The sequence below is a fragment of the Notolabrus celidotus genome, chromosome 1, assembly GCF_009762535.1.
Source record: "Notolabrus celidotus isolate fNotCel1 chromosome 1, fNotCel1.pri, whole genome shotgun sequence".
NCBI classification, from domain to species: Eukaryota; Metazoa; Chordata; class Actinopteri; order Labriformes; family Labridae; genus Notolabrus; species Notolabrus celidotus.
The window spans coordinates 12,648,532-12,673,390 of record NC_048272.1 but is presented as its reverse complement, the minus strand read 5'-3'; the positions used below and the strand labels follow the sequence as shown (position 1 = coordinate 12,673,390).

The 24,859-nt window shown below is 39.7% G+C and overlaps 1 protein-coding gene across 3 annotated transcripts in view; it reads right to left on the bottom strand.

Moving 5' to 3' along the window:
- LOC117819066 (mitogen-activated protein kinase kinase kinase 12-like) overlaps positions 1-24,859 on the bottom strand; it is a 36,757-nt gene that overhangs the window by 3,126 nt on the left and 8,772 nt on the right. For 2 of the 3 annotated variants that reach the window (XM_034692289.1, XM_034692275.1), the window contains 10 exons: positions 15,895-16,452; positions 12,378-12,561; positions 11,919-12,110; positions 11,607-11,765; positions 7,639-7,797; positions 7,294-7,402; positions 5,243-5,352; positions 3,953-4,069; positions 3,275-3,412; positions 293-1,004 (listed from right to left, as the gene is read on the bottom strand). In XM_034692289.1, the coding sequence (XP_034548180.1) occupies positions 293-1,004; positions 3,275-3,412; positions 3,953-4,069; positions 5,243-5,352; positions 7,294-7,402; positions 7,639-7,797; positions 11,607-11,765; positions 11,919-12,110; positions 12,378-12,561; positions 15,895-16,411 (2,397 nt within the window). In that variant the 5' untranslated portion in view covers positions 16,412-16,452. Of the gene's footprint in view, positions 1-292; positions 1,005-3,274; positions 3,413-3,952; positions 4,070-5,242; positions 5,353-7,293; positions 7,403-7,638; positions 7,798-11,606; positions 11,766-11,918; positions 12,111-12,377; positions 12,562-15,894; positions 16,453-18,618; positions 19,136-24,859 lie in introns of those variants that run through there. The other variant, XM_034692282.1, reaches the window with a different exon arrangement.

Genomic DNA, 24,859 nt, shown 5'->3' with positions numbered 1-24,859 from the left:
CACAGTTGAGGCCGAATTACCATGATTGATCAACTCTGTGAGAGTGACAGAAATTGATATATTAAGGGCCTGTAATAAAACAATTAATATAGTCTTTCCATTGTACCCCAGTGTTCTTTGCTCTTTCTGAGTCCTATGGAATCTATATGGTGTGTTGTATGTCTAAAGCTCTTTCACTCTGCCTCTTTAGGTTGCAACCCTGAACTTTTATCTAAATGTGAATAATCCTGATTAAATAAAGGTTAACATATTTAGCTTAATTGGACCCCAGTAAATGCTGTTTGAGTCTCACCTGACTGCGTGTGACGGCTGCCCTGTAGAGCAGAGCTGCAGGAGTGAGACGTTGACTCCTTGGTGAGCGAGTGATCACCGTCCCCTCTTCCTTCTCCTCTCCATCGTGGGAGACACGAGAGTTCCCCAGCACAGACGCCCTCCCCGCGGCCGCCCCTCTGCCACATGGTGAGTCTGGGCTGCTGGAGAATGGGATAGAAGCTGCATCTTCGCTGGGCGTGTCACTGCGTGGAGGCGTATCTGCCAGGTCATCAGTCACTGCACCCACATCTGGACCTTCATCTGGCCCTTCAGTCCTTCTACTCTCCCCCAGACCAGCTGAGGCGCTCTGACTCCCCGCTCTGTCAAGTCCTGGCCTGAGCTGCCCCTTCCTACGCCCTTCAGCCTCTAAAGTGGTTGAAATGAGATCCGGGCTCGAGGAATACATCTTCTTGAGCAGCAGGTCGTGCTGCAGGCCCCTGAGAGCTGCACTGGGGTCAAGGTGCTGCTTGCTGCTGGGAACAGAGGTGGTGGCATTGACCATTGCCAACGAGGAGGAGAGAGTAGCCTTCAGCTGAGCAAGATCCCCGCTGCTGCCTTTCCCAGCCTTTCTGTAACGGGGTTTTCCACGGCGTGTGCGACCGGGTGAGGTAGAGCCCTTGTTTGGGATTGTGACCTGGGTCATTGAAGAGTCCAGTTTGGGGAGGATGACCTCAGACTTTAGTAGGTCTGGCCTGGAATAAACGGGGACAAGTAATGTAAAATAGCAAGACCAAACTTCTTATAATTTGAAATGCACAGCTCTCCATATAGATGCTAGTTTATCTCCTGCATTCTTCACACAAAGTATCAACAAAAAAAGAAAGTTAAAATGTGTTCAGTTAGTTTGACTTGCGGTAGCTACTTTACAGCTGCTCTCACAAGCCTTTAACACTCAGCTCCAAACCCAACATTTGTTTGTGAAAATGTAATTCATGAAGAATATATTCCATGACTTTGCTAGTATATTTGGTTAACAGGAGGCTACATAGGCCGACTTTTTTAGTGAGCTGAAGTTTAGTTTTTGGCTAGCTCTGTAAGTTTTTTGCTAAATGTTGTACTTTTGTATTCATAAGCAAAACTAGCTAAAATATAGTTAAACTGTTTTGAGACTCTACTTGTTAGCTACCTAGCCAAACTTGAGTTTATATGTTGGGCTGCTGTATCTCTAGCTAGCTAACCAGATAGCCAAACTTTAGCTCAACTGTTGTGTATCACAGGGGTTCCCAAACTTTTCAGCCTGCGACCCCTAAAATATAGGTGCCAAAGACTCGCAACCCCCACTGTTCCTCAAAGTGATTTAATGTGGCTTCATTTAGCTGGTCTGTAGAAATTAGCCTATCTATATGAGCATGTAGCTGTGTTTCATGTGCTGTTATGAATTAACCTACTGCTAATGATGCTTTTGATAATTAACTGTTCACTAACCCTAAACATAGGAGTCATCTGGCAAAAAGAAAGGCAGACAACTCATTACATTTTCTATTTTCAAGGTTTTATTTCACATTTAGCTACTATTTTTGTAGATTTTTTTTACTATAATGGGTAAAATGTACTATTTTTATATAACTTGAAAAAAAAAACATCCTGGAAGACATCTCATGACCCCCATTTGTGTCTCGCGACCCCCCAGGGGATCTTGACCCCCACTTTGGGAACCCCTGGTATATCATATAGCTAGTTAGCTAAACCTAAGGTAAACTGCTTAACTGAGTTATTCATTAGCTAGCTAGCTAAACTTTGGATTCACTGTAGTTGTTAGCAGTCATAACTCAAAGAGGTGTAAACAGTCTTCCTCTTGGGGACTTACTCTGTAATTTAGATGTATGAGTGTGAACTTACAGCAGTTAGCTTGTGTTTAAATTGATTCAAAGTAGACTATAATAGCAATGTTCATAGTGACAAAGTAAAACACCATAGTTCAGAGAAATGGCTTAAAATAGAGGTATAAGAGAATGTGCCATATCCGACTTCATACTGGCAATACTAAGATAAATGTATTGATAGTATTTTTGCTTCTTCATGGAATTTAAAAGATGTCCATTATTGCCTTGTGGATAGGGTTGCCAACTGTCCCGTATTAACCGGAACATCCCGTATATTGGGCTAAATTACTTTGTTTCATACGGGACCTCAATTGTCCCGTATATTGACTATCAACTCTTGTTAATACAGCAAACTGCACTCTACAGATCCTAGATCAGAGAAAAACGGCAGAGGCAGATCATGTACCAATCACACCGCATGTCATCCAATCACAGGGCCTCTCACGCGCATCAGTAGTATACACCGCAAATGCGCCAAGTCCCTCAAAAAAGTGTGGAGAGGATTTTCTCTCTGATGGCCATTAAAAGGTCAGACTCAAGAAACAGATGCAGCACAGAACTGATCAAAAATGAATTTCAAATATCTGTAAACTTTGACTTGTCATGTAAGGACTTCTCTTTGGCTGTGCAAAAGGACAAATGACTGCTTGAGTCAGTCAAGAGCAGCAAAAAGTATCCATGGAAAAAGTACATTTGGTGAGTTATACTCCTCTTTTGCATTTCATTTTTCTTTTGCCTGTTTTTTGATGTAAAGAGACAAATTGTGGTTTCTTTGAGGTTTATTCATATGAGGTTACTTAATGATACAGTAAGGATTAAAGGGAATACACACACTTTCTGCATTTCCAGTTGAATCAGAATATGAATATACGCTGAATTCACACATCATGCTCACACCACTATGGCCCTGTGCAGCTGTCCCTTAGTAGTGAGAAAGTTGGCAACCCTAGCAACATCAGACTTCATATATCCTGACAGTACTTCAGCGAGATAAACTAATTGATAGTATTTATGCCTCTTTATGGAATTTAGCAATGATAATAACAGATGTCCATAATTCCCTTGTGAATCATGTTACATGAAAAAGCAACGCTCTGCCCAACTATGCTGCTAGTTCAGATAACCCCATGCCCTCTCACCTCTTGCTGTGTGATGGCAGTTTCTGAGGTACATTGCGCTTCTTCATGAGTTTCTCCATGGAGTTGGAGGAGGCGGACTGTCTGGAGCTGTGGTGCTTGAAGCAGCCCGGGTACTTCTTGTCCAGCGAGTGCTCCCTCCTGATGTTTAAACACAAAGCCAATACTGGATTAATGGATGTCAGTGGGTACTCAGCGTGGCACAAGAGAGCACTTTGTTCCATGCAATGGTCCTGTGTGACTGGACGTAATAACCATCCACTTGGCATTACTGATGAAGTTTTCCCTGCACTTCACTGCAAAAGCCCTGCTTAACCAATGTTGATGGGTAAAGCTATTAGTACAAAGCATTCGGCCAATTACGACTCTAGTTTTCCCTATTGTGACTTTGTGATACATTTCGCAGCCTGGAAAAACTAACTATGAAATGCTTATCCCTGTAAAACCCTAAGGAGTTGAGCAGTTTTGCCGGACTTGTGAACTTGTCCACATATGCAAAAAATATCCCTGCATTTTATGAGTCCTACTTCTGACATATAGGAAAAATATAATTTTTACAAGTGTCAAAAGCAACATTAAATTCCCTTTGATTCAATTATCTGACACAACAAAATGTGAAAAAAACTTCCAGAGCACCAATAACTTTGTATATAGACTGTAAATAATTGGAAGTATTCATACTTGAGTAGTTCTTTCTCTTTGATCTCCAGCTGCAGCATGATGGCGTTGAGCTCCATGTAGAGATTGTTGGCTCTTTCCAGTTTCCTCTCGTAGTGCTCCCGGATGTCCAAAGCATGTCTGGTAATAGAAGTAAACAGGACTTTAATACATACACCCATTCATTTTTCTTCTACAATTATAATTTTTCTACAATTATAATTTCATAGGTTCATACATGGGAGGTTTATTGTTATCTCTTTGTGGGGGAACGGTCATCCAATTCCATATTCCAGTATCATAAGGTCTTCATCATTTTTGTGTCTCACTGCAAAATCTCAAAATTTTACAAAGTGAAATTGTCTCATTTTTAGTCAAAATTTCTTATCCCACTTCCCAAGATAAATTTACTTAACAAGTAACATTTGAGCAAGATAGAGGGACTTGTTTTAAGACAATGCATCTCAAATATCTTGTTAAGTCAAACAATCTTGAAATTATCTTGTTTTGAGTTGTAATTTAGAAGAAACAAGGTTTATTTTACATTTCATAGAATTTTCAAGCTGAGATCTTATTTGTAGAAGATGGATAATTTTGATTTAAGACTAACCCTTTACTTGATTTAATGAAATGCATTTTATTGGAGAATCTATCAGAAAAAAGCTCCATTTATAAAATAAAAAGGAAAGAAAGAAAGAAAGACAGAGAGAAAGAAAAGTTGTTTTTTTAAGGGTGGCTTACAGTTTTCAGGCACTGTTTCTTCTAAATCAGATAAAAATATACATCCTCAAACTGCATGCACACAATGAAACACCTACTTTTGAGCATAGCTGGCTTATCCTTAAAAACAACATGACTGAATATTAGTTTATCCAGTTCACTATGAGAAGACATTATATCTCAAAATGCTCAAATTAAACTTTGTCATCTTATTTTAAGTACAAGATAATCTTACACCTAGAGAAGTGCCGCTATAATACAACTCAAATTAAGGTAAATATATCTCAAATGAAGAAGTTGACATGAAATTTATTAGTGCAAAAAATACTAATTGTTATCATTGCTGGCTTATTCTGAGACACTAAGCTTTAAAATACTGGTAAAATATTACTTAAAATAAGTTTCCCCTGCTAATCTTAAGAACACAGTTTTCTAAATATTATGTCTTATTTTAAGAAATCTTACCAAGCACATTTTCACTTGTTCTATTGGCAGATTTTTTTTGCTTATTTCAAGGTAAAAGTACCTTGAAATATATTTTTTTTCTTGTTTTTGGAGGGGCATTTTTTTCAGTGTGTTAGTTTCTTTGCTAACCTGAGTTCCTCTCTGCGTCTTTTGATCAGCTCCTCATCCAACCTGTGAAGACACGTCCCCTCTGACTTGATCTTCTCAAAGTGTTGCCTCACCTCGTCTCTCCACTCCACCTGGTAACACACATAAAACATAAAGCACATGCATCAGAGCAGGTACTAAAGCCTGACTGAGAGTAATTAGTAATAAAACTGGTTGAGATAGTTTTGAATTACAAATTAGCTACAATGCCTGTGGATTTTCTTAGGACAATCAAGTACGACCAGACTTTATTTGAGAAGTAATAAAAAAACAAATCACATTAAAAGCTCAAATAAACTAAATTGCACCTTCAGAATGACTTAGGTTTGGGTGTATCATTGAAACAAAACCCATTAAGCTGTCAGATGATAATCAATACACAAGGAGAGAAACTGAACATGAACTGACATGACACGAGCACAAAAAACAGCAGCGTGGGCATTTTCTCATACACAGTGGAGCATGACAGCTGTTATCTGATACCTGTCATATCAAGCGACAAAGGAAGTCCAGATTTATGAGCGTGTGCGTGAACATGCATGTGCAAAGACAACATGTGTATATGTGTATGTGTGTGTGTATTTCTGCCTGTGCATGAGTGATGCTCTTCTTATTAAGCTAATGGACTCTGTGCGCACTCTCCTACGTCTCCGGTCCCTTCTTTTCTCCTCTCTCCTTGCTCTCTGCGCCCTGCCATTAAAGCAATCAATACACTCCAGCAGCAAATACTTCTTTCTAACGTCACAAGAAAAATCCATTATGGGACAGAGAGGGGAGAAACCTGGGGGGAGGAAGGGAGAAATAAAGGATCAAGGCTGAGTGGAAAGAGTGGAAGAGGTGTGTATTTTTGTATTATGCAGTCTAAATGGAGAGGAAGGCAAAGAGGAAATGAATTTCATCTTGTGTGTTTGTGTGCACAAGTGTGTCTCCTGATTTTACATGCTTGAGTTATAAATGGATCTTTGGTTGTGCATGGATGAGTAGACACATCTCTTCCACACAATTATACTTCTTTAAAGTCTCCCGCCCTGCATCTGTTTAGGTTTGTAGTTGTCCAAGATATTTTTCATGCCTCCCCATCCCCCACCTGGTAACAGCCAGCCACACACACAGACACACACAGACACACACACACACACACACACACACACACACACACACACACACACACACACACACACCCTCCTCCTGCTTGTCCTCTATCACATGACCTTCTTCATCAGGCTTTGATATGATGAAGGTTACAAAAGGTTCTCTCTTTGACCATGAATCAGCCCTCACGTGTGACAGGGAACAAAGACAGAGGAAGCAACAATAATGTGTTGTGATTGAAAGCACAGGTATTATTAGTGGGCTCCCAAGAGGCCAGGGGGCACCGTTGCAGCTGCACTGCCTGTAGTTTCTGCAGCAGACTGGAAACAAATGGTGTTTGGCTGACAGAAAAATGAGTTTTGAAGACAGTGACTGCTGTCATCAGAAGGCTCTTTATTGAAGGGACACAAAGAGCTTGTGTTGGACCATGTCTAATGTCTGCGTATGTGCTTATTACTTGAAAAATGATGGTACTCTCACTCTTAATTGCACAAACACAGCAGCTGTTTGCTCTTCTTTTCTATCCTATCCTATTATCTCTGATGATAAACTAGCACTGATTAACAAACAGTTTTAACATAAATCTGATGAATTTGAAAACACTGAATGGAGCCTCTATGTTTTACGGTTAAAAGATAGTTTAAAACCACTCAGACATACTGTACGTGTATGCATATGTAGATTACAGGAGCTAATGGGAATAATACTACCCTTTCTTTTTATAACACTTTTTTTTCACAGTGCGTCACAGATAGCATTAAATTACTAAAAAGAAAAGATGAAATATATTGATTACAAAGAAAGACTAAAAACCACAAATTTCAAAAGAAGCTTAATGAAATTAGGTTGTCATAATTAAATCTAAAATGATATGTTATTGAGAAATTAGAATAGATGTTGACCCGGGACTGTTGAAACAACAGCCTTGACATTAGGCTCACCTGAGACTGAAAGTAAGTTTCTTGTGGTGTGGACAGGATGTCTGCAGAGGCGATGTCCAAGTGCAGGAGAATCTGTCGAAACGAAGGCCTGTTTCTTGGCTTGCAGTTCCTGTGAACAAATTAAACAAATGTTTCATCAGGAAACAAGGAATGTGGACTTAAATGACCTGTCCTCTCATAATTACTCCCTTCTTTTCCTCCTCTCGACAACTTTTACTCTTTCAGCTTAATTAAAGCTTTCATCTTCATTACACTCTCTTTGTGCTGATGCCTCAACTTTTCTTTTTCCGTATCCTCCATCCCTCTCTGCCTCCTCCTCCTCCTCCCCCCTTTTAGTCTACTCACCAGCATTGCCTGAGTAGCAGTTTGAAGCTGTCTGGACAGCCGTCAGGTACTGGCAGCTGCAGACTGTTGTTTCCCACTCCCCAGATGATAGCTGAAGAGTCCACGTCCTTGTATGGCACCTCTCCTGTCAGCATCTCCCACAGCACGACACCGAATGACCTGAGGAGGAGAATGAGCATCCTTACTTTCTGACACGTTGATGAATATGTCACATGAAAGGATAAAAGAAAACATTACTGAAATATCACACTGGAAACTTCACAGAAAATAAATGTATAGATTAGGACCACTTTTTTTATTTAAAAATACTTTCCAAGATTAAAAAGCTGTTTACGCTCATGCCAAGTGAGAAGTTGAAGTTCTTTAAGGCTTAAACAGTTTCCTTCTATGAAAGTTTTTGTAGTGCTAACAATTACAGATCACTGAAATAATGTTTATGTGTAATTAAAAACTACACTAGTAACCGACAAAATTGTTTTAGTAGTTTGTCAATTCCTAGGGAAAGTTATTATGTCTACATATTTATGTTTTAAGGCCCTAATTTCATTTCATCATTGGGCTGTCAAGGGATTAAGAAATGAATCTAATTATAACATCTTATCTGTCATCAATAATGATGGAGACACAAATATTGAAATTAAAATGGATTATGGTAAATAAGTGTGTCTATGGATCCAAATTATAAGCTTTAAGGTAAACATATATTTTTATTCTTAATACAATCTTAACATTTGTTACTCATCATACGCATTAACAGCTTCAACTATGAAGAATATAACCCTCTGTATTTTACAGGGGAAATAATGTCTGAAATTGTATCTTATTTTATTCATTTCATTACTTTAAGAGTTTATACTGCAAAAAATTGCTTCAGCAACTTAGGTCAACAGCTGTATATTGTGAGGTCTAAGATACAAGGCATGACATTTTAATGCTGCAAACCTTGAGAGCAGTTGATGCCTGTATTATGACAGCAACCATTTCCTTTGACCTTAAAAGTACATTTTCAATATAATATGCAAAAATTCAGTAATGTAACACAGACTAACATTTAAACATAATGAACAATCTCACAGCCTAGTCCTGTTTTCCCCTATTGCTCTTAATCTCCAAATATAGATTGCTGTACGAAAAAGTAAAAAAGAAAACTATAACAGAGTGAATTTTAATAATAGCCTTGGGAGTTCAATTTAGCCTTTTAATAAACACCCGAAATAAAGCTCAAGTAAGGGACTTTTTGGTTTGTGTTGGCGCCCCCTGTGGACAAAGTGATAACTTTTATCTCTGCTGATCTTTTCCTGTGCCTCCATCTGTCGTGTTTCTTTTTTTTTTAGTTTTATCTTTTGGGATTTGTTTTGCCTTTATTGACAGGACAGCTGAAGAGAGACAGGAAATGTGGGGGAGTAGAGAGTGAGGGAAGACATGCCGCATATGGTCGACCGGCCGGGAGTCGAACCAGCGACCTCTGCGACGAGGACCTCTACACGTGGGACGCTTAGACCGCTAATATGTAGTGTTTCTGACAAAAAAAATCCTGCCGCTTTCTTTTAACAGTCGAACATACTTTTTATCCATCATGATGTCAGTCCTCTGGTCTGACACCTAACCCCTCACAGTGGTAACAGGCATTAATATTCAAATATTAATCATTTGCTTTGGTGGGTCATAAAAAGGCAGCACTGTAATATAAGTCTGTTCAATAACCAGCGAAAAAGTCCTCACAGGAGCTTTGATCATCACTAGCTCTACACAGTATTTTCAATACAGTTACTACTGAAATATGACTGAAATGTTACTTTTTGTGACAGCACTTCCTTGTTTCATTCATGACTTTCAGCCCCTTTTCTGTTTATTAGGGGAGCTACACAGCAGACCCCCTTGGGAGGGTAACTAAGGAAAGTGTGTTGTTGGTGACTCCTTGGTTGCCATGGTGACTATATTCTGTATCCAAGGTGCCAGTAGCATCACACGCAGGGTCGAGTGGGGGAAGAAAGGTGTTGTTGAGTTTACAAGAGTATTTTTAGATTATCTCCATAACCTTGTTTATGATTCATGATATAGACGCACAAGAAGAGAAGACTTGAGATTACTTATCAGGTTAAAATATTTCATCTTAACTTCATTATGGAGTACAAAGCATTTATCTTATCATATTTTAGCTTTATTTAGTTACATTAGTTACATAATGAATGGAAATATATGATTGCAGTGTGATCTTTCCTGAAGCAATACAATCTCCATTCTTTTTTATTTAATCCCAGAGATAATACAAATGATAATGAGCCCAGATTTTTACTTTACATTAAATGCCACTTTTGTCATCAGATTATTTTTGTTTGCTCATTTGGCAGATCCAGTAGCTATAAGACCAAATGAACTATTATTTTACATAATGCAATGTAATTTAATAATGAGGCTGGTTAATATACTGTAAAAGGCCACTAATTTAAATATGCCTGTATAATCTGTGTGATCTACTACAACAGCTCTATCTGAAATATATCATTGTTCATTTTTCACAGACACTGTTAAAGGGCCGAAGTTTGACTACACCCTCCCTTAGTGGTTTGATTTGCAGTGTTTTTAAGCAAAATTAGTGCTTTTATTCTAGCTGTACTGAACCTTTTTTGATCAAACTGAACTGCATCAACATTAGAGGGGTTTCTTATAGTCTGCCTATCTTAAATACACCTTTTTTTAATGAAATACATTCCAGTGTTTTCCTCCAAACCCAAATAACCTCACATTTCCTGTAGATTACAACATTAACTGCAAACTTAGAAGACATAAGTAATGGCAGATATGTTGTAATGGTAATGGCATATATGTTGATAGATTGATCAGATGAACAGGTTTGGGATTGTTGTTGTTTTCTTGCTTACAGGTTAATATTTAACATTACTTCTACTTTCTTATTCCATTTTTTTTTGTGTTTTTTGATCTGTGTGGGGAGCCGTAGGTTGAACATGCTTTGGATGCAATAAATATATTTAATAGAAATTTAACTGGATTCAAATCAATATCTTAGTTTCAGTTAAACTCTGTTTTACTTGAAGCTCCTGTGAAGAACTTCAGGATGTGTTGATTTTGGCAACCCCTTAGGGGAAAAAACTGATTGTGACTTGCACCTTTTCTGATAAAATCTCATATATATATATTTTTTTTAAAAGGCTGTTTGGGCAGCCTGGTTTTAATGCTCTATTTTGAAACCTGCCCTGTTCCAGCAGTGACAGGTATATAAAATAACTCTATAGAAATAGTTAATCCTCTCACCGATGGTCTTGTTTGCTTTTGCAGGTCATTTAAAGACATTAATATAAAGAGAGAGGCACGAATGCAACCTGTTCAAAGTATGTTTGCACAAAACAGAACTGAATACATACAAGGTATTACTGCACCACAGCTTCTCTCCCTCTGACTCACTCTTTGTGGTTAGGGACTATTACAGCTTATACATAAATTTAAACAAAACTGTAAAAAGTATAAAGCCAGACTTTTGCTTTCTCTCTGCATCAAAAGCTTTTTAATCCTGTTTTCACTTCTTTGCTAATGCACTGCTGGCTGCAGGCCAAACCATCCGCAGGCTGGGAAGGTTATTCCAGCCTCTCCTGAGCACTGCAGCATCTGGCAAATCAATTATTAAATTAGCCCGCGTTCCTTTCAGGACAGAGAGGAAGAGTGATGGAGGGATGCAGGGAGGGAGAGACAGGGGAAGGATGTATTGGGGAGGGGGAGGTCGGGGCTTAACACAGGGCAACCCATCAGATATGGCAGGGGCCCTATAGAGTTTCATGTAATGAGATATTGTACATATTACAGGATAGATTTTCTGGAAATAGGATCCTGGGCTCTATACTGTAGTAGGCCGTAACTAATGAGATGTTATGACGGATAAGACAGACTATAAGCACCAACTGCAGAGGTCCAACAATGCAGAGAGGACAGAGTACAAGGGTTGTGATACCTACCAAATGTCCACCTTCTCTGAGACGGGCTCATTGCGTATGACTTCTGGGGCCATCCAGGCCACCGTACCGGCAAATGACATCTTTGTGCTCTTGTCACTGAGCTCTTTGGATGTGCCGAAATCAGAAATCTTCACTGAGTCATCATATGTGATCAACATGCTGTAAAGAAATATAAAACACCACAATTCAGATTTACATGTTAGAGTCAATTCCCAAGAGTCACAATTGACTGACTTATATTTAAACTGTAATAACTATTTAGTGGCCGGTCTCCATCAAACAGTATGTTTCCACCTGGTCTATCAAACTCACTTTGGTGACTTGAGGTCTCTGTGGATGATCTTGTGGAGGTGAAGGTAGTTCATCCCCCCAGCGATGCCCATGGCCCAGTCCATGAGCAGGGACGGATGGATCTTCCTGCCCGCTCTCAGCACCTCATATAGCTGTCCCTGAGCGCAGTACTCCATGAGGATGCAATAGCATGGAGCCTGGGTGCAAATACCCCTGAGAGTGTGCAGAAGTATGTCATGTAAGTGAGATGGAACATTTAAGAATTGATACAATACCATGGATAACTAGAAAACTTTAGACCGAGTTAAAACATAATTAAAAGGGTCACAGAGTTATCTTTTAGTTAAGAAAATTCATAAAGACATAATAAACAATAAACTTTAAATACCCACTGTTAACTATAAAGTACAAACTGTTACTCAACAATGAGAAAGTGTATGTCATATGCTGCTAATGAGCCTGTTCATCACTTATTCTTACTTGAAGGTGATGATGTTGGGATGCTTGAGCTTGCGTAGGTGTTTGATGTCCGTCTCTTTGATGTTTCGCACTTTCTTTACTGCCACCTCCTGTCCATGCAGTTTGCCCAGAAAGACAGCACCCTGAGCTCCACTGCCCACCCACTGCAGGTCAGATATCTCCTCGAAGGGGACCTCCCACGCCTCTGAGATTTGGGAAAGATAAAAAAAGGCATTTATCTAAATCAGCTTACACTATTTGTTGTTATTAATTTTACTTAATTTCATTTCTAGAAGTTGTTTCAATGTACAGTCTTCATTCATCAAAGGAATAGTTTTACATTCATGAAGGTTCACTTATTTGCTTTTCTCGAGGAAATTGAGGAAGAAGATTGACACCACTGTCTTTTTAACATTCAGCTAGCTGCAGTTGAAGGCATGAAGGCTGGACACAGGTGGAAGCAGCTGGCCGACTATGTCCAGATCTTTCCCTACCAGCAAGTCTTCAACTATCTATACAAATAGTTATATTAGTGGTAATTATTTTTATATAATATGGTTAAATATGAACAAAAGTGTAACAGCAGCACTTTGTGGTTTTATGGCCACCTCCTGAGTTTTTCAAATAAACCAGCATGGCTCCCAAATAAAACCACAAGTTATAGATCAACACTTTACTGTATACAGATAAAAAAAACAAAAAAAACAAACAGAAATAACTGTGATTCTTTTTAGAGGTGCTTGTAGGCTAGTGATGGACACAGCCAAGCTAGCTGTAGGGGCCATAATGTTGATTTTTCATGTCTTATTTGTTAATCATGATTATTTTCTTTTTATGGTTGACCTCATTTCCGGTTTTGGGTTCATGGGTGTGGTTTACCTTCTATCTACCTGTTTAGTTGTGTGGCAGGAGGCACACAAAGAGGGTGAGTGGGTTTGAATATTTTTTGTTGACCGTCACCATCATCGATTATTTAGATCTTTTTTGGTATTTGATTATTTTGAGTCTTTTGTTAATAAATAGAAAAACCTTTCATGGACTTTGATTTTGATTTATGGAATGACGCATCACAAACACAAGCCCACTTAGTCTCTGTGGCACTTGTTAGTCTTAGCCACTTCACTAGCCAATCTACTTCTTGTTGCCTATCTTTGGCTAAGCTAGCTGGCTGCTAGCACTACCTTCATGGTAAACATTCAAAAATGTTAGCCATCTTCTTGTCTACCTAAGATGAAGCTTATATTCAAAAATGTTTAGCTATGCTTTGATTTTGTTGAGATAAAACATGCTAATTCTAAGTGTTGTTCACACAGACCATCAGAACCTAAATTAAAAGTTAAAAATAGTAAATTAACAGAAACTACATTTAATACTGCAACATCTATAACTACAAGCAGCACAACAACACCACAGAGGCTTAGCTGTTTGGCAAAATGTGTAACAGTGAGCCCTGGCTCTTCAAGTTAACACAGAGCCAGGGCTGATATCTTGTTCAGTAGTTGAACCTCACCTTAACCTAAGACTCGGGTTGTGCAGGCAGACAGACAGGAAGCTCTAATCTCCAGTGAGTAATTCTCCCTCAGCCTCCTAAATCCTGCTTAGTGCCATTGTGGGGCTGACGCGAAACAGGGGTCCAACGCTCAGGAGAGGGAAGGGATTTGAGAGCCTAATGTGGATGTACGCTGAATAAGGAGGTGGAGGGGTACTAGAGACGGTAGTTGTGGTTCTAGCGGTGTGTGGGGCGGAAAAAAAAAAGATGGGGATTCCCAACGGGTCAGCAGGGGTCCATGTGGCCAAAGACAGACTATTAATACAGAGTAGATTTACCGGCTGCTTTGCTGCTGCTCTTCACTGGAATATAGGAGGATTCAGACACATTTATCATATTAATAAGGATGAAATGTTAGACTAATGTTCTCCAGTGATAAATTGGGGATTCAGTCTCTAATGAGGCCCCTTAAATGTCCCACAGTACAGACATAAGGACACATCTGACACATAAGAACACTGCCAGGCCTGCCTTTGTTTGATCTGAAAAATTGTGGAAATTGAGAGCTTCACCAGGCACCCCGCTGTGTTTCACAATCAATAAAGAACGTACATTTTTACTGTTCTCTTTTGTGCTGCATTGTACCTTCGAATCAAAGCTTAAGAATAAAACATTTTGATATAGCAGACAGGCATTCAGAGGCAATACCCCTATTTATTTCACTTTTATAATATCCGTTTTGCTCTCGTCAGTGTGTCACACCACACAGCGGAAAGGAGCAGCAAGGTACAGATGGGATGGGAGTGATAAGGGCACAGGATGAAAAGGGAAAAAAAAGGGAGACAATGAGAGATGGAAAGAAGGAGGAGGGGAGCGGTGGAAGTCAAATTGGTGATAAAATATCAGAAGGCTGTAAAGACAAGGAGGCATATAAATCTGCCACCTTCAAGCCTGATGTATGGTGCTTTATTTATTCTATAAAAATGATTTTTGGCATCTTATCTGACTTTATGTTCTTTTCAGTGCTTGATATTAACTGCTCCTATTTGTTGGTGTGTTTATGTGTGCCAGCAGTCATCCCTGCTCACATATAGAAATGTGTGTGTGTGCGTGTGTGTCAGGTTTGCGTTAATAGAGATGAGAGGCGCGGGGTCAGAGCGTGGCAATGCATAATTCATGAGGCAGATTTGGCAGAGGAGTCTCTGGGGAGCTCTGCGCTATTGTAGTGGCTGCAGACATAAACAACACAGCGTCACAGGGAGGTAGTTTCATTAGGGGGGCTGGTGGGAGATGGAGGAAGGTGGGGGGGGGTATCGGGGGAGAATAAGCCCCTTGCAGCTTTCATTGAGTCCCTCTGTATGGCTGCAGCTCCTTCACTTCAAGGGAAGTGTTTGTTTACAACATGGCTTTTGTTGGAGTCATTTTTACCAGCTGTTTAATGTGATTTACCAGCAAATAGGATCAATTAATCATTCTTAATTTTAACCAAAAACATTGCCCTCTTATCCCCTTGATTATTGCTTCAATACTGTATCCCCTTGACTTTATATGTTTATTTTCTTATTCTTAAACTCTAGGTCTTGATCCAGTCTTGCCTCATTTTTATCTTTGATTTGCTTAATCCTCTTTTTTTAATTTGTAGAGAAACATGCATACATACTCCTGTCGCCAAAACCATCCTTTAACCAACTTTTGTTCATTTGTTTGCAGGTTGGTAGTCTGATGATTAATGTACTGAAAACCTCTTTGGTCCATTCTTTCATCCTATTGGGTAGTTTTCATTTCTAGTTTAATCTTGTCGCTGTCTGATGGCATGTTAGTATGGAATGCCAACAGCTTTGTTGTTTATTTATTCATGTGATATCCCCTGACTTTAAGTCTTTCCATCTGCCCTATGTGTATGCAATCACTAATAAAAGGTATAAAAACAAACAAAGGAGATCTTCTAAGCATATCAAAAATGGAGTCAAATGTAATGGATTGGTTATGCTTATTCAAAGCATTGATTTGTGAGTTTTAGTTTAAAAGCAGTTTTACTACTACACTCACCGTCCAGGTCGTGTTTGTGCTCCGTTGAATAAGCTTTCCCAATCATGGTCCAGACGGGTCGCAGACACCCAAACAGGCCCTCCAGAAACCCTCCTCCCCCTCCTGTGGACTGGCACTGTAACCTAGCATCACCCGCCTGGCTCCTGACCGCACTGCCGTCCTGCTCCTGCCCCTCTCCCTCCGTCCGTCCAGGACTCCCATCATGCTCATGGAGCTTCAGCACACTATTGGCAAAGTGCTCCTGTTGTTCCTCGCCTGGCGTTTGGTTGTGTCCAGGAGTCTGCCCGTCTCCTTCTCCTCCCCCTCCTCTTCCTCCTCCACCGCCTCCAGGTTCCACAGCCCCTCCGGTGTCTATGGAGAGGACGTTGCGGAGGACGCACTGAGTCGGGGTCAAGTCCATTTCAGGGGTGCATGGTGTCACGGCATCGAGGCCGCGAAAGGACGGGGGATCAGACAGGGGTGAGTTGAAGCCGGAGAGGGACGGAGATGGGGCACGAGGTTCATGAATAAGCGCCATGGTGGGCTTGCTGTCACCAGAGGAGTGAGAGAACTGGAGGCCTTGACAAGATAAAGCATGGGGAAAGAAAAAAAAAGAAGGGGAAATCGTTATAAATTAAATCAAACACTATCTATTTCATTTATATTGCACCACACCACAACAACAGTTATCCAGTAAAACGTCACAGACAGAGCAAGTATTGACTTCACAGTATTGTTTACAAACAGCCAAAGTAAATCCATGATGAGCAAACACTTGGAAAAAGTTCTAACTTCTAAGACAAAACTTCATTAACAGGCAGAGACCTCGAGCAGGACCAGACTCATTGGTGGACAGTCAGCTGCCACAACCAGCTGGTCAAATCAAAAGCAGTCTTTTTCTTACGCTATGAGAGCCAATATGACAGATTACACTAAATGTTAGATTTCTAGGAGAGTGTAACTTCTTGAAGATGGTTATTTAGGCCCCCTAGAGGAAGAAGTTTTAGCTCTGGTTACTGAGTAATCCCGAATAACAGGTGAACAGGCAGTAATTGCACAACCTAAAAATGCAGGCAGAAAAGAAGGCCCTTGAGCCGTGATCAATAAACGCACATTCATGTGCCGTGCTGTGCTCCAGTGGATCCAGCCAATTTTGTTTGCCTGTGTCACACAGAAAGTGCTGTACAGCTTTATATAAAGAGGAACTTCAAGGACTAAAGGGAAATATTTCTGAGTAAATAGCAACATCATCAGCATATAGAGGAATACTGCAATCAAAACATCCCCCATAATCCAAAAGTTATAAGATAACATAGCATTTTTGGAACAACTCTTAATCAAAACGCTGCTCTCCGGTCACGTTTTGAGACTACAGTGGCTGTAACCATACAGAACTTGTTCCTAGTGATCACGATGAGTCACGATGTCTGCTCTCTGACGGTATCAAATCAATACTACAATGTGAAACACGATTCAGGATGTGTGGATGAAGGACAACAGAGCAGCCTGTCTGGACCATTAATCTGTGAAAGCCTCAGAGAGGTGCTACCTTGGATGAAGTGTGCGGCTAATACCTTCCCTCTCGCACTTGACAACCTTATGTAGGTGCTGCAGCATGTTAATGAATTAGAAAACCAATGCTCTGTGGGGAGAGTGGTGCCACAGCTGGTTATTTACATCCCACATTGGAAGCAACGCTGGCGTATTAAAATGGCTGAGATGAGATGATGGCTGTAAAATAGCGAGGGAGTCTGCAGGGCCTCTTCAAAGCTTGTCATTTCTCCAAGGACGACAGCATGTACACGCTCGTCTGAGAGTGAAAATGCATGATCTCTTGTCTTAAGCCTTTTCAAGTGTTCCACACTCCCTCTGTTTTATCTGACAGGAACTAGTAATGGACTTTACCTGCTGTGCAAAATAATGATACAAATCAAAACCTTGAACAGACCATCATGTTCTTCTGTTGTGTGGTGTCTGTGACAAAACAAACATGGGCTCCCTTTCCAGGTGCCTTATCTTTACTGATTAGTCCGGTTTTGAACATAAATGTATCGTCTTGCTATCAAGAAATCTACAATGATACTGTGCGTGAAAATGTGCATGACATCTGATGTCTGATCAGCGCATTGCATCCTGCTCCAACTACCTACAGCAGTATATAGCCTAACATTTATAATTCATAATATAGGAAGAGGAAAAAATCACATGGATACTCCCAAACAAGAAGACAGACACAGCCTGGAGGATTCATTAACCAAACCACCACCTTGTAAAGCTCAAAGTGTGGAAAAAACATTCTCATTATAATTTTCTGCACAGAGAGGAACCCAACGACTGAGACACATCTGGTGTCTGAAACCTGGAGTAATCACAAATCATTCACATCCCACTGCTCCCTGTCTGCTAATAGCCCTGCACTGGCTCTTATTTCTGGGTATCAGCTGCGGAAGCAGCAGCAGCAGGAGAAGGAGGAGGAGGAGGAGGAGGCTACGGTCGGATGCAGGCCGGTGCATTGTGGATGTATCGTAGGGGCTTCTTGCGCGCATCATCGCTCTTACTCCTCGCTCTTCCTGCGGTTAAGATGCACCACTGAAGCATCACTAACAACGCACAAGTTACAGATATACTATTGTAGTTTGAATAATCAATGACCGGATGCGTAATTTTGATGTAGAACCAACCACACGGTTGCCTTCGTCATACTGCCTCGGATGTCTAAACGGTGCCAATAAAAACATTCCCTACCTTAATTCCGACAGCTGACGTTCATCGCTGCTGCAAAAGCGTATTCCGCGTTGTAGTTGAGATTGTAATGTAATAAAAGACACCTAAGTAAATCTCCTTGTAGCATCCACGTTATTCGTCTTCCTCCTCTCTGCATCCAGTGCTCTTCCTCCGCCCTGGAAATCTGCGTTTTCTCCACCTGCGCGCAGTAAACACAGCTACAGCTCTTCTCTCTCGGTTCTCGCTTGTTTTCAAAGCTCCCTACACCTCCTCCTTCTTCTTCTTTTCCACTCTCCTCTTCAGGGTGCGATCTGCGCACACTCAGGAATTTATATACAGGCTAACTCACCTATAGTAAACACGACTGTGCAGAGAGAGAGAGAGAGGAGAGGAGGATGGGAGGGGTAGTGTAGGGGGCAGGCAGTGATGGGGTCCTCCTATCAGAGTAGAAACGCAGTGTGGAGAGCTCAGCCCGGTGAGACACGGGACAACAACCGCAGGTAAACGGGTTACTGTGCGCGTCAGGCTGCTCTTGTGCAGGGAGGGGAAGGGGAAGGGAGGGGGGTCAGCCGGTATGTGAGGTGATCAAAATGATGTCATCCCCAAAGCATGCAGCATTTGAGTGGACAGCACCATGTAAATCCCTTCAAACCCTGCTAATGCCCTCTGTGTCGACCGTAATTGGTGCATAATCTGTGAGCACGGTCTGCCACAGAGGGAACAAGATGCAAGGACGCTTTTTTGTTTTTTTGAATAATCGTCTCCAATCTCTACTGACCCATTTATCTCTGAGAGGAAGAGTGGGACAGCTCAGGAACTAAATGGGACTTTCCCCAGGCGTGATTTCTCTCCCTTGGTGACTTCAATTAACCTGAATGGAGTGAAACACCTCTTTATTTGAACAGCTTTCAACACAAATGTCATTTTGGGTGTTGAAAATACTGACAAGTGGAAGTTACCTCCAGGTTCTTATCTTAAAGAGTTTATTTTTAAGTTTGCCTGCTATTATTCCAGGTGTTATTTTTAAAAGCCTGACATTTTTGCTATCATATATATGCAGTGGTGGACAAAGTACACAGCTTCATGACTTAAGTCAAAGTATTGATACTCCTGGTCAAATATTACTCCAATACAAGTGAAAGTTGCTCTGTCAGATTATTACTTGAGTTAAAGTACTGAAGTACTTGCTCTTAAAAATACTTAAGTATTCAAAGTACTTCTTAAAAAATCTCAAAATGTTGTATTTTTTTTTACAATACATAAATGCAGTCAAGACTACATAGGAGTGAATTTTGTTACATTATGTTTATTTAAAACCATTACTTGAAATCTCTAAAATATACCATGTAATAAAAACAGAAACTAGGTTACTCCAAGCACAGACAACTAAGTTTGAAAAGTTCATCTTAAATGAAACAAATGTTATAGCTCAACACGCTTTCTCAGGTTGGACTGTGAATTTGTGTATGTTTGTGCTGAGTGGGAAACAGGGTGAACATTTCAAACGATACGTATCATCTTAGGGATCAGATTTCAGAAAAGAGACAGAAATTCATGAGCTGACTTCAAAGCAAAAGTAGTGAGTAACTAGAGCATTGATTGAAATGTAGTGGAGTAAAAAGTACAATAATTGTCTTCTGAATGTAGTGGAGTTAAAGTCATAAGTATCCCCAAAAAATAATACTCAAGTAAAGAACAGATACTCTAAAAATGTACTTAAGTACAGTAAATTTGCTTTGCTACTGTCCACCACTGTATATATGAAGGAAGTTTGGTTATTGTTAAAAACTCTACCAAACTGGGCTTACAAGACACATTACAGACATATAAACCGGATACAGGTCACTGCATTAAGGCTACTTTTGAAGTGAAACAGGTAGCCTAGCACTTAATCATTGAATCGATGAGGGATGCAGGGTAACTCGCAATAAGGCCATGATAACGATGAAGTCAAGATACAACTTAGATAATTTATCTGACTATAAAGAAGGATATATGCCTCTAAAGGGTAAAGTACAGGATGAATGTCAGTAGCTAGTAAGATAAGTAATAGTAATAATAATAGTAATAGTAATGATAAAGGTAAAATAAAATAGAATAAAATAAAATAGAATAAAATATGGCAACTGTTACAGATGTAAACACACTATGTACACTTCTATCTGATAAATAGATAGTAAGGTAAGTTATTGCATGGATAAAATTGCACCAGGTTATTTAAAAAAACATACACAGTATAAGAACAGTGCGATTCAGATGAATACAATAGTTATTTGTCAATGTGCCAAGTCACATAGTAACTGCCATGTAATGGAATGAAAGATGAGATCAATGTGAGTCAAATTGAAAAAATAAATCTGTAGAGAGCACTAGGCCTTTATTATTTGTAGATTAAAATATTTAGTTCTTTGTAACATGTTTGATTAGGGACAATGATAGGCCTTTTACTCTTTCTTTACACCCCTAATACAGTAAAAGCTTCTGAAAGCTAGCCTAAATTGTGATAGCGGGCTTATGCCAATATGCTGATACACCATAAAGCCCCATTTAAAATGTACTTATATCTACTTCAAAATGTACAATGTATACAACTTAGTATCACCACGGCTACTGTATCTAAAAAAGAAAACAGCACGCTGCTAGCATATATCGTAAAGTTAGTTGAGGCTTGCCAGCTAGATAAAAAAATGTCAGAAATTCGTTATTCTTATCACACATTCTATGACTGTTCTATTTTAATTTTGAGGTTTAGAGAATAAAAACTCCTGGTTCGAATCCCCGGCCGGGCAGGTGCCTTTCTGTGTGGAGTTTGCATGTTCTCCCCGTGCATGCGTGGGTTCTCTCCGGGTTCTCCGGCTTCCTCCCACAATCCAAAAACATGCTCAGGTTGATTGATCACTCTAAATTGCCCGTAGGTGTGAGTGTGTGTGTGAATGGTTGTCTGTCTCTCTGTGTTAGCCCTGTGATAGGTTGGCGACCTGTCCAGGGTGTACCCTGCCTTCCGCCCGAAGCCAGCTGGGATAGGCTCCAGCTCCCCGTGACCCTTAACGGGATAAGCGGTCAAGATAATGGATGGATGGATGGATAGAGAATAAAAACAGGTAAAACTATAAAATAAAGAAGTTTCATGTTAGAAAAAAACATTTTTTCGCCAACAAGAAGGGCAGTGGGACAAGCTACTGAATATGTTTGCTCAGCTTGTTTCTAAGCTTTTTTTGCTAGAATACTTCAGTGTACAATAATAGCTATCAAATTACATCCATACAGGGTTAGTAGTATGCTTTACAGCTGTTAAATAGCAACAGTTATGTTTTTACTTTTTAATCACAGAAGGATTGCTATCTGGAATTAATAAATATTGTCTAAATATCTCAGAAAAAAACTATAAAAACACAAAATAGAAAGAAAATACAACCAGATTTATACTGACAAAAACTCCATGTAGGTTCGTTCTGCTGGAAATAGAATCCACATATTTTTCCTTCTTCAGAGACTGTTAAGACAAGCACTGAGCAATTCAAATCACATCAAAATCTTGTTTTACTAGAGATGGAAAAAATAAAATAATTTCTCCTTCCAAATTGTACATTCATCTCAGGCATATCCTGCTGATTAACACATGTCACTGTAACGCCGCATGCCAGTAGTGGTAAGGATCATGAAATCAATTTTAACACCGGAGAATCTTCCAAGAGTCAAACTTTTTGGCTACATGAAGATGTGTTTGTGTAACAGCTGGGGATCCTATGTCTGAGCTGCATATTTACTGACAGTTTCAGTGGTTGTAGCTGCGTGACCCCTTTTGAGAGCTAAATCCAAATCCAGCACTTATCTCCCAGATTAAGCTCGTGTTGAGTTTAAACCCTAACGATGACCTCATCGCTGTTTGCAGACAGCGGGGAAACCCCGACTAGAGCTCAGGCAGACCATGTGAGACTGAGAAAATCTGCTCACTACTAACAAATTCAGAGCATCCTTTTCTCTGCAGAGCTTTATGAAATCCTAATGACAAAAAAGACCCACTGCCTGAGTCTGTTTCCTCCAGTGGGATCACAGTTAGGAAAAATTGATTGCTTCAGTTTTCATTTATTCATTTTTGAGTCACTCTGCCTTCTGAAGTCTGTCCAAATGAAATTTTATGAGTATTTTCCTTTCTTTCTGCTGTGGAGTGATAAAGAAGCCTTATAATAAGCAGATTGTTATGACTCTTCATTTTCAGACCCACTGAGGGAAACAGAAAATAACATCGAAGTAATTAAAAGTCTAAGTACATTTTCTGCAGCTGATTCAAACAGCTTTAACAGTAGGACGCTCTCAGAGAATTGCTGCATTAGAAACATTGTTTTTTTAATGCACTTGATGCTTTTGTTTGAATTTTACAATTTAATGGACCATTACCCTCAAGTTCCTACCATGAATATTCAAGGTACTCCAGCCAAAAATGTGATTCATACATTTTTAATGTTGGTTTTAATATCACATGAAATAGATAGTGAGCAAAAACCAGCAGCTTTAATCATCCTTGCTTTTTTATGCCATCCATATCTCTGATTCTCTTCCCTTTACTCTGACTTGAGGCAGTCCAAATGGAGCAGAGCTTCCTCTGTTCTATTTCAAACTTTCTTCATGATTTATTTATTGGAGCACGTAGTAGGAGGAAGGCTCATCGTCAGAGATGTTCAGTCCTCTGAGGGTCCGTGCTGCTGCCTCTTGATGTCCAAAAACACAGCTTCTGCATCTGTTGTGGTTACTCCAGCAGAAGGAACGCCGTGGGGGATCACTCCATATCAGTTAAAACTCCAATTCTACAAGGCGACAACTTTTTAGGGATATATTCAATGGAACTAACAAAGGTTTCGAAAGATTGCACACTAGATTCAGAGCAAGTTACATGCTTTATGCTGCCACAAGAGATATGCTAACGATTGTCTTCAACTTTGATCAGCCTGCTGTTCATTTTCATGTTTAACCGATAAATGCTCTAGCTATCAAATGTAAGAAAATGTGAATATAAGCTTATTGTAATGTGAGAGAGCCCAAAAGGACTGCTTCAAATGGCTACGATGTCAAACCAACAGTCCAAACCCCAAAGACTCCACATTTCCAGTCTTTAATGACAGAGAAGATGAGAAAATCCACACATTTAAGAAGCTGAAACAAGCAAATGTTTGACATTTCTCTTTGAAAACAACAGAGATTTTTTTCATTTACCTAAATAATTAAGGATGCATTTCTTTCAACTAATCATCGGATTAACATGCTCATCCTTATTTACAGATTGTGGGCCTGAATGTGATTTTGGTGACCAAAGTGATCTGGTTTACATAGGTAGTGACAGTAGCGCTTCAGTCAGCATTGGCTGTACACAGGAAAACAGTCCAAGGAGCAAAAAGTGCAGAATCCAAGGACGGTCATCTAACAACAATTTAGTTTTAAATATTGCCTTCAAATAAATATCTGCAAGAAAACAAAGCTAACAATCTGCTCTTAGAAATCACTTTTTGCTAGCTACACTTGGAAGCACTTAAAAGTTGGCCATGGCATCCAAAGACCAGAGCTGGGCACAAGTCTGGTAATCCGCGATATTAGTACTGGTATTGACCTCCAATATTAGCTAAATTACTCTATCACACAAAGGCAAGAAGTCCAGTCAATGCACCAATCCAATACCCTATGAAACTGGCCTTAAAGAATCAACGAGGACATGAAGCTCCCATGATGCATATGTATGAGCCTCCATTTGTCAAGATTTTACTCTCAAAAATGTCTATTAATAGAAATTATTTTGCACACAACAGCAGCCACTCTTTTCTTCTTCGTCTTCAAACAAGAAAGAAGCTGCCACCAACTAAACAAAAATGCTTGTTACTTGTTTGTCCAAGTTTGATCGACTCCTATGTAGATATAAAAGGCTTTTCTAAGTTAACAAAATCAAAAATATTTTAATATTAAGGTGATTATACACTTATTAAACATACTTATGACTATTATAATCTATTGCTACCAAGTACGTTTTGCTAATTACTACCCACTGTACCTTTAAGACAACACTGTCACTTGCATGCAAATATCATCTTGTACAATGCATATGTGCACATTAAGATCTACAAAGCTTTCAAATCACTACTTAAAAAATGACTGTACTGACTGTATGGTACCTATCACAAGCTGATGTAAAATGCTGCATCGTTTGGCATCATGCCTCATAAACTGTAGGAGGGAATTAGCTAAAGCCTGTGCAGGATGTTGAGAGGAATGCAGT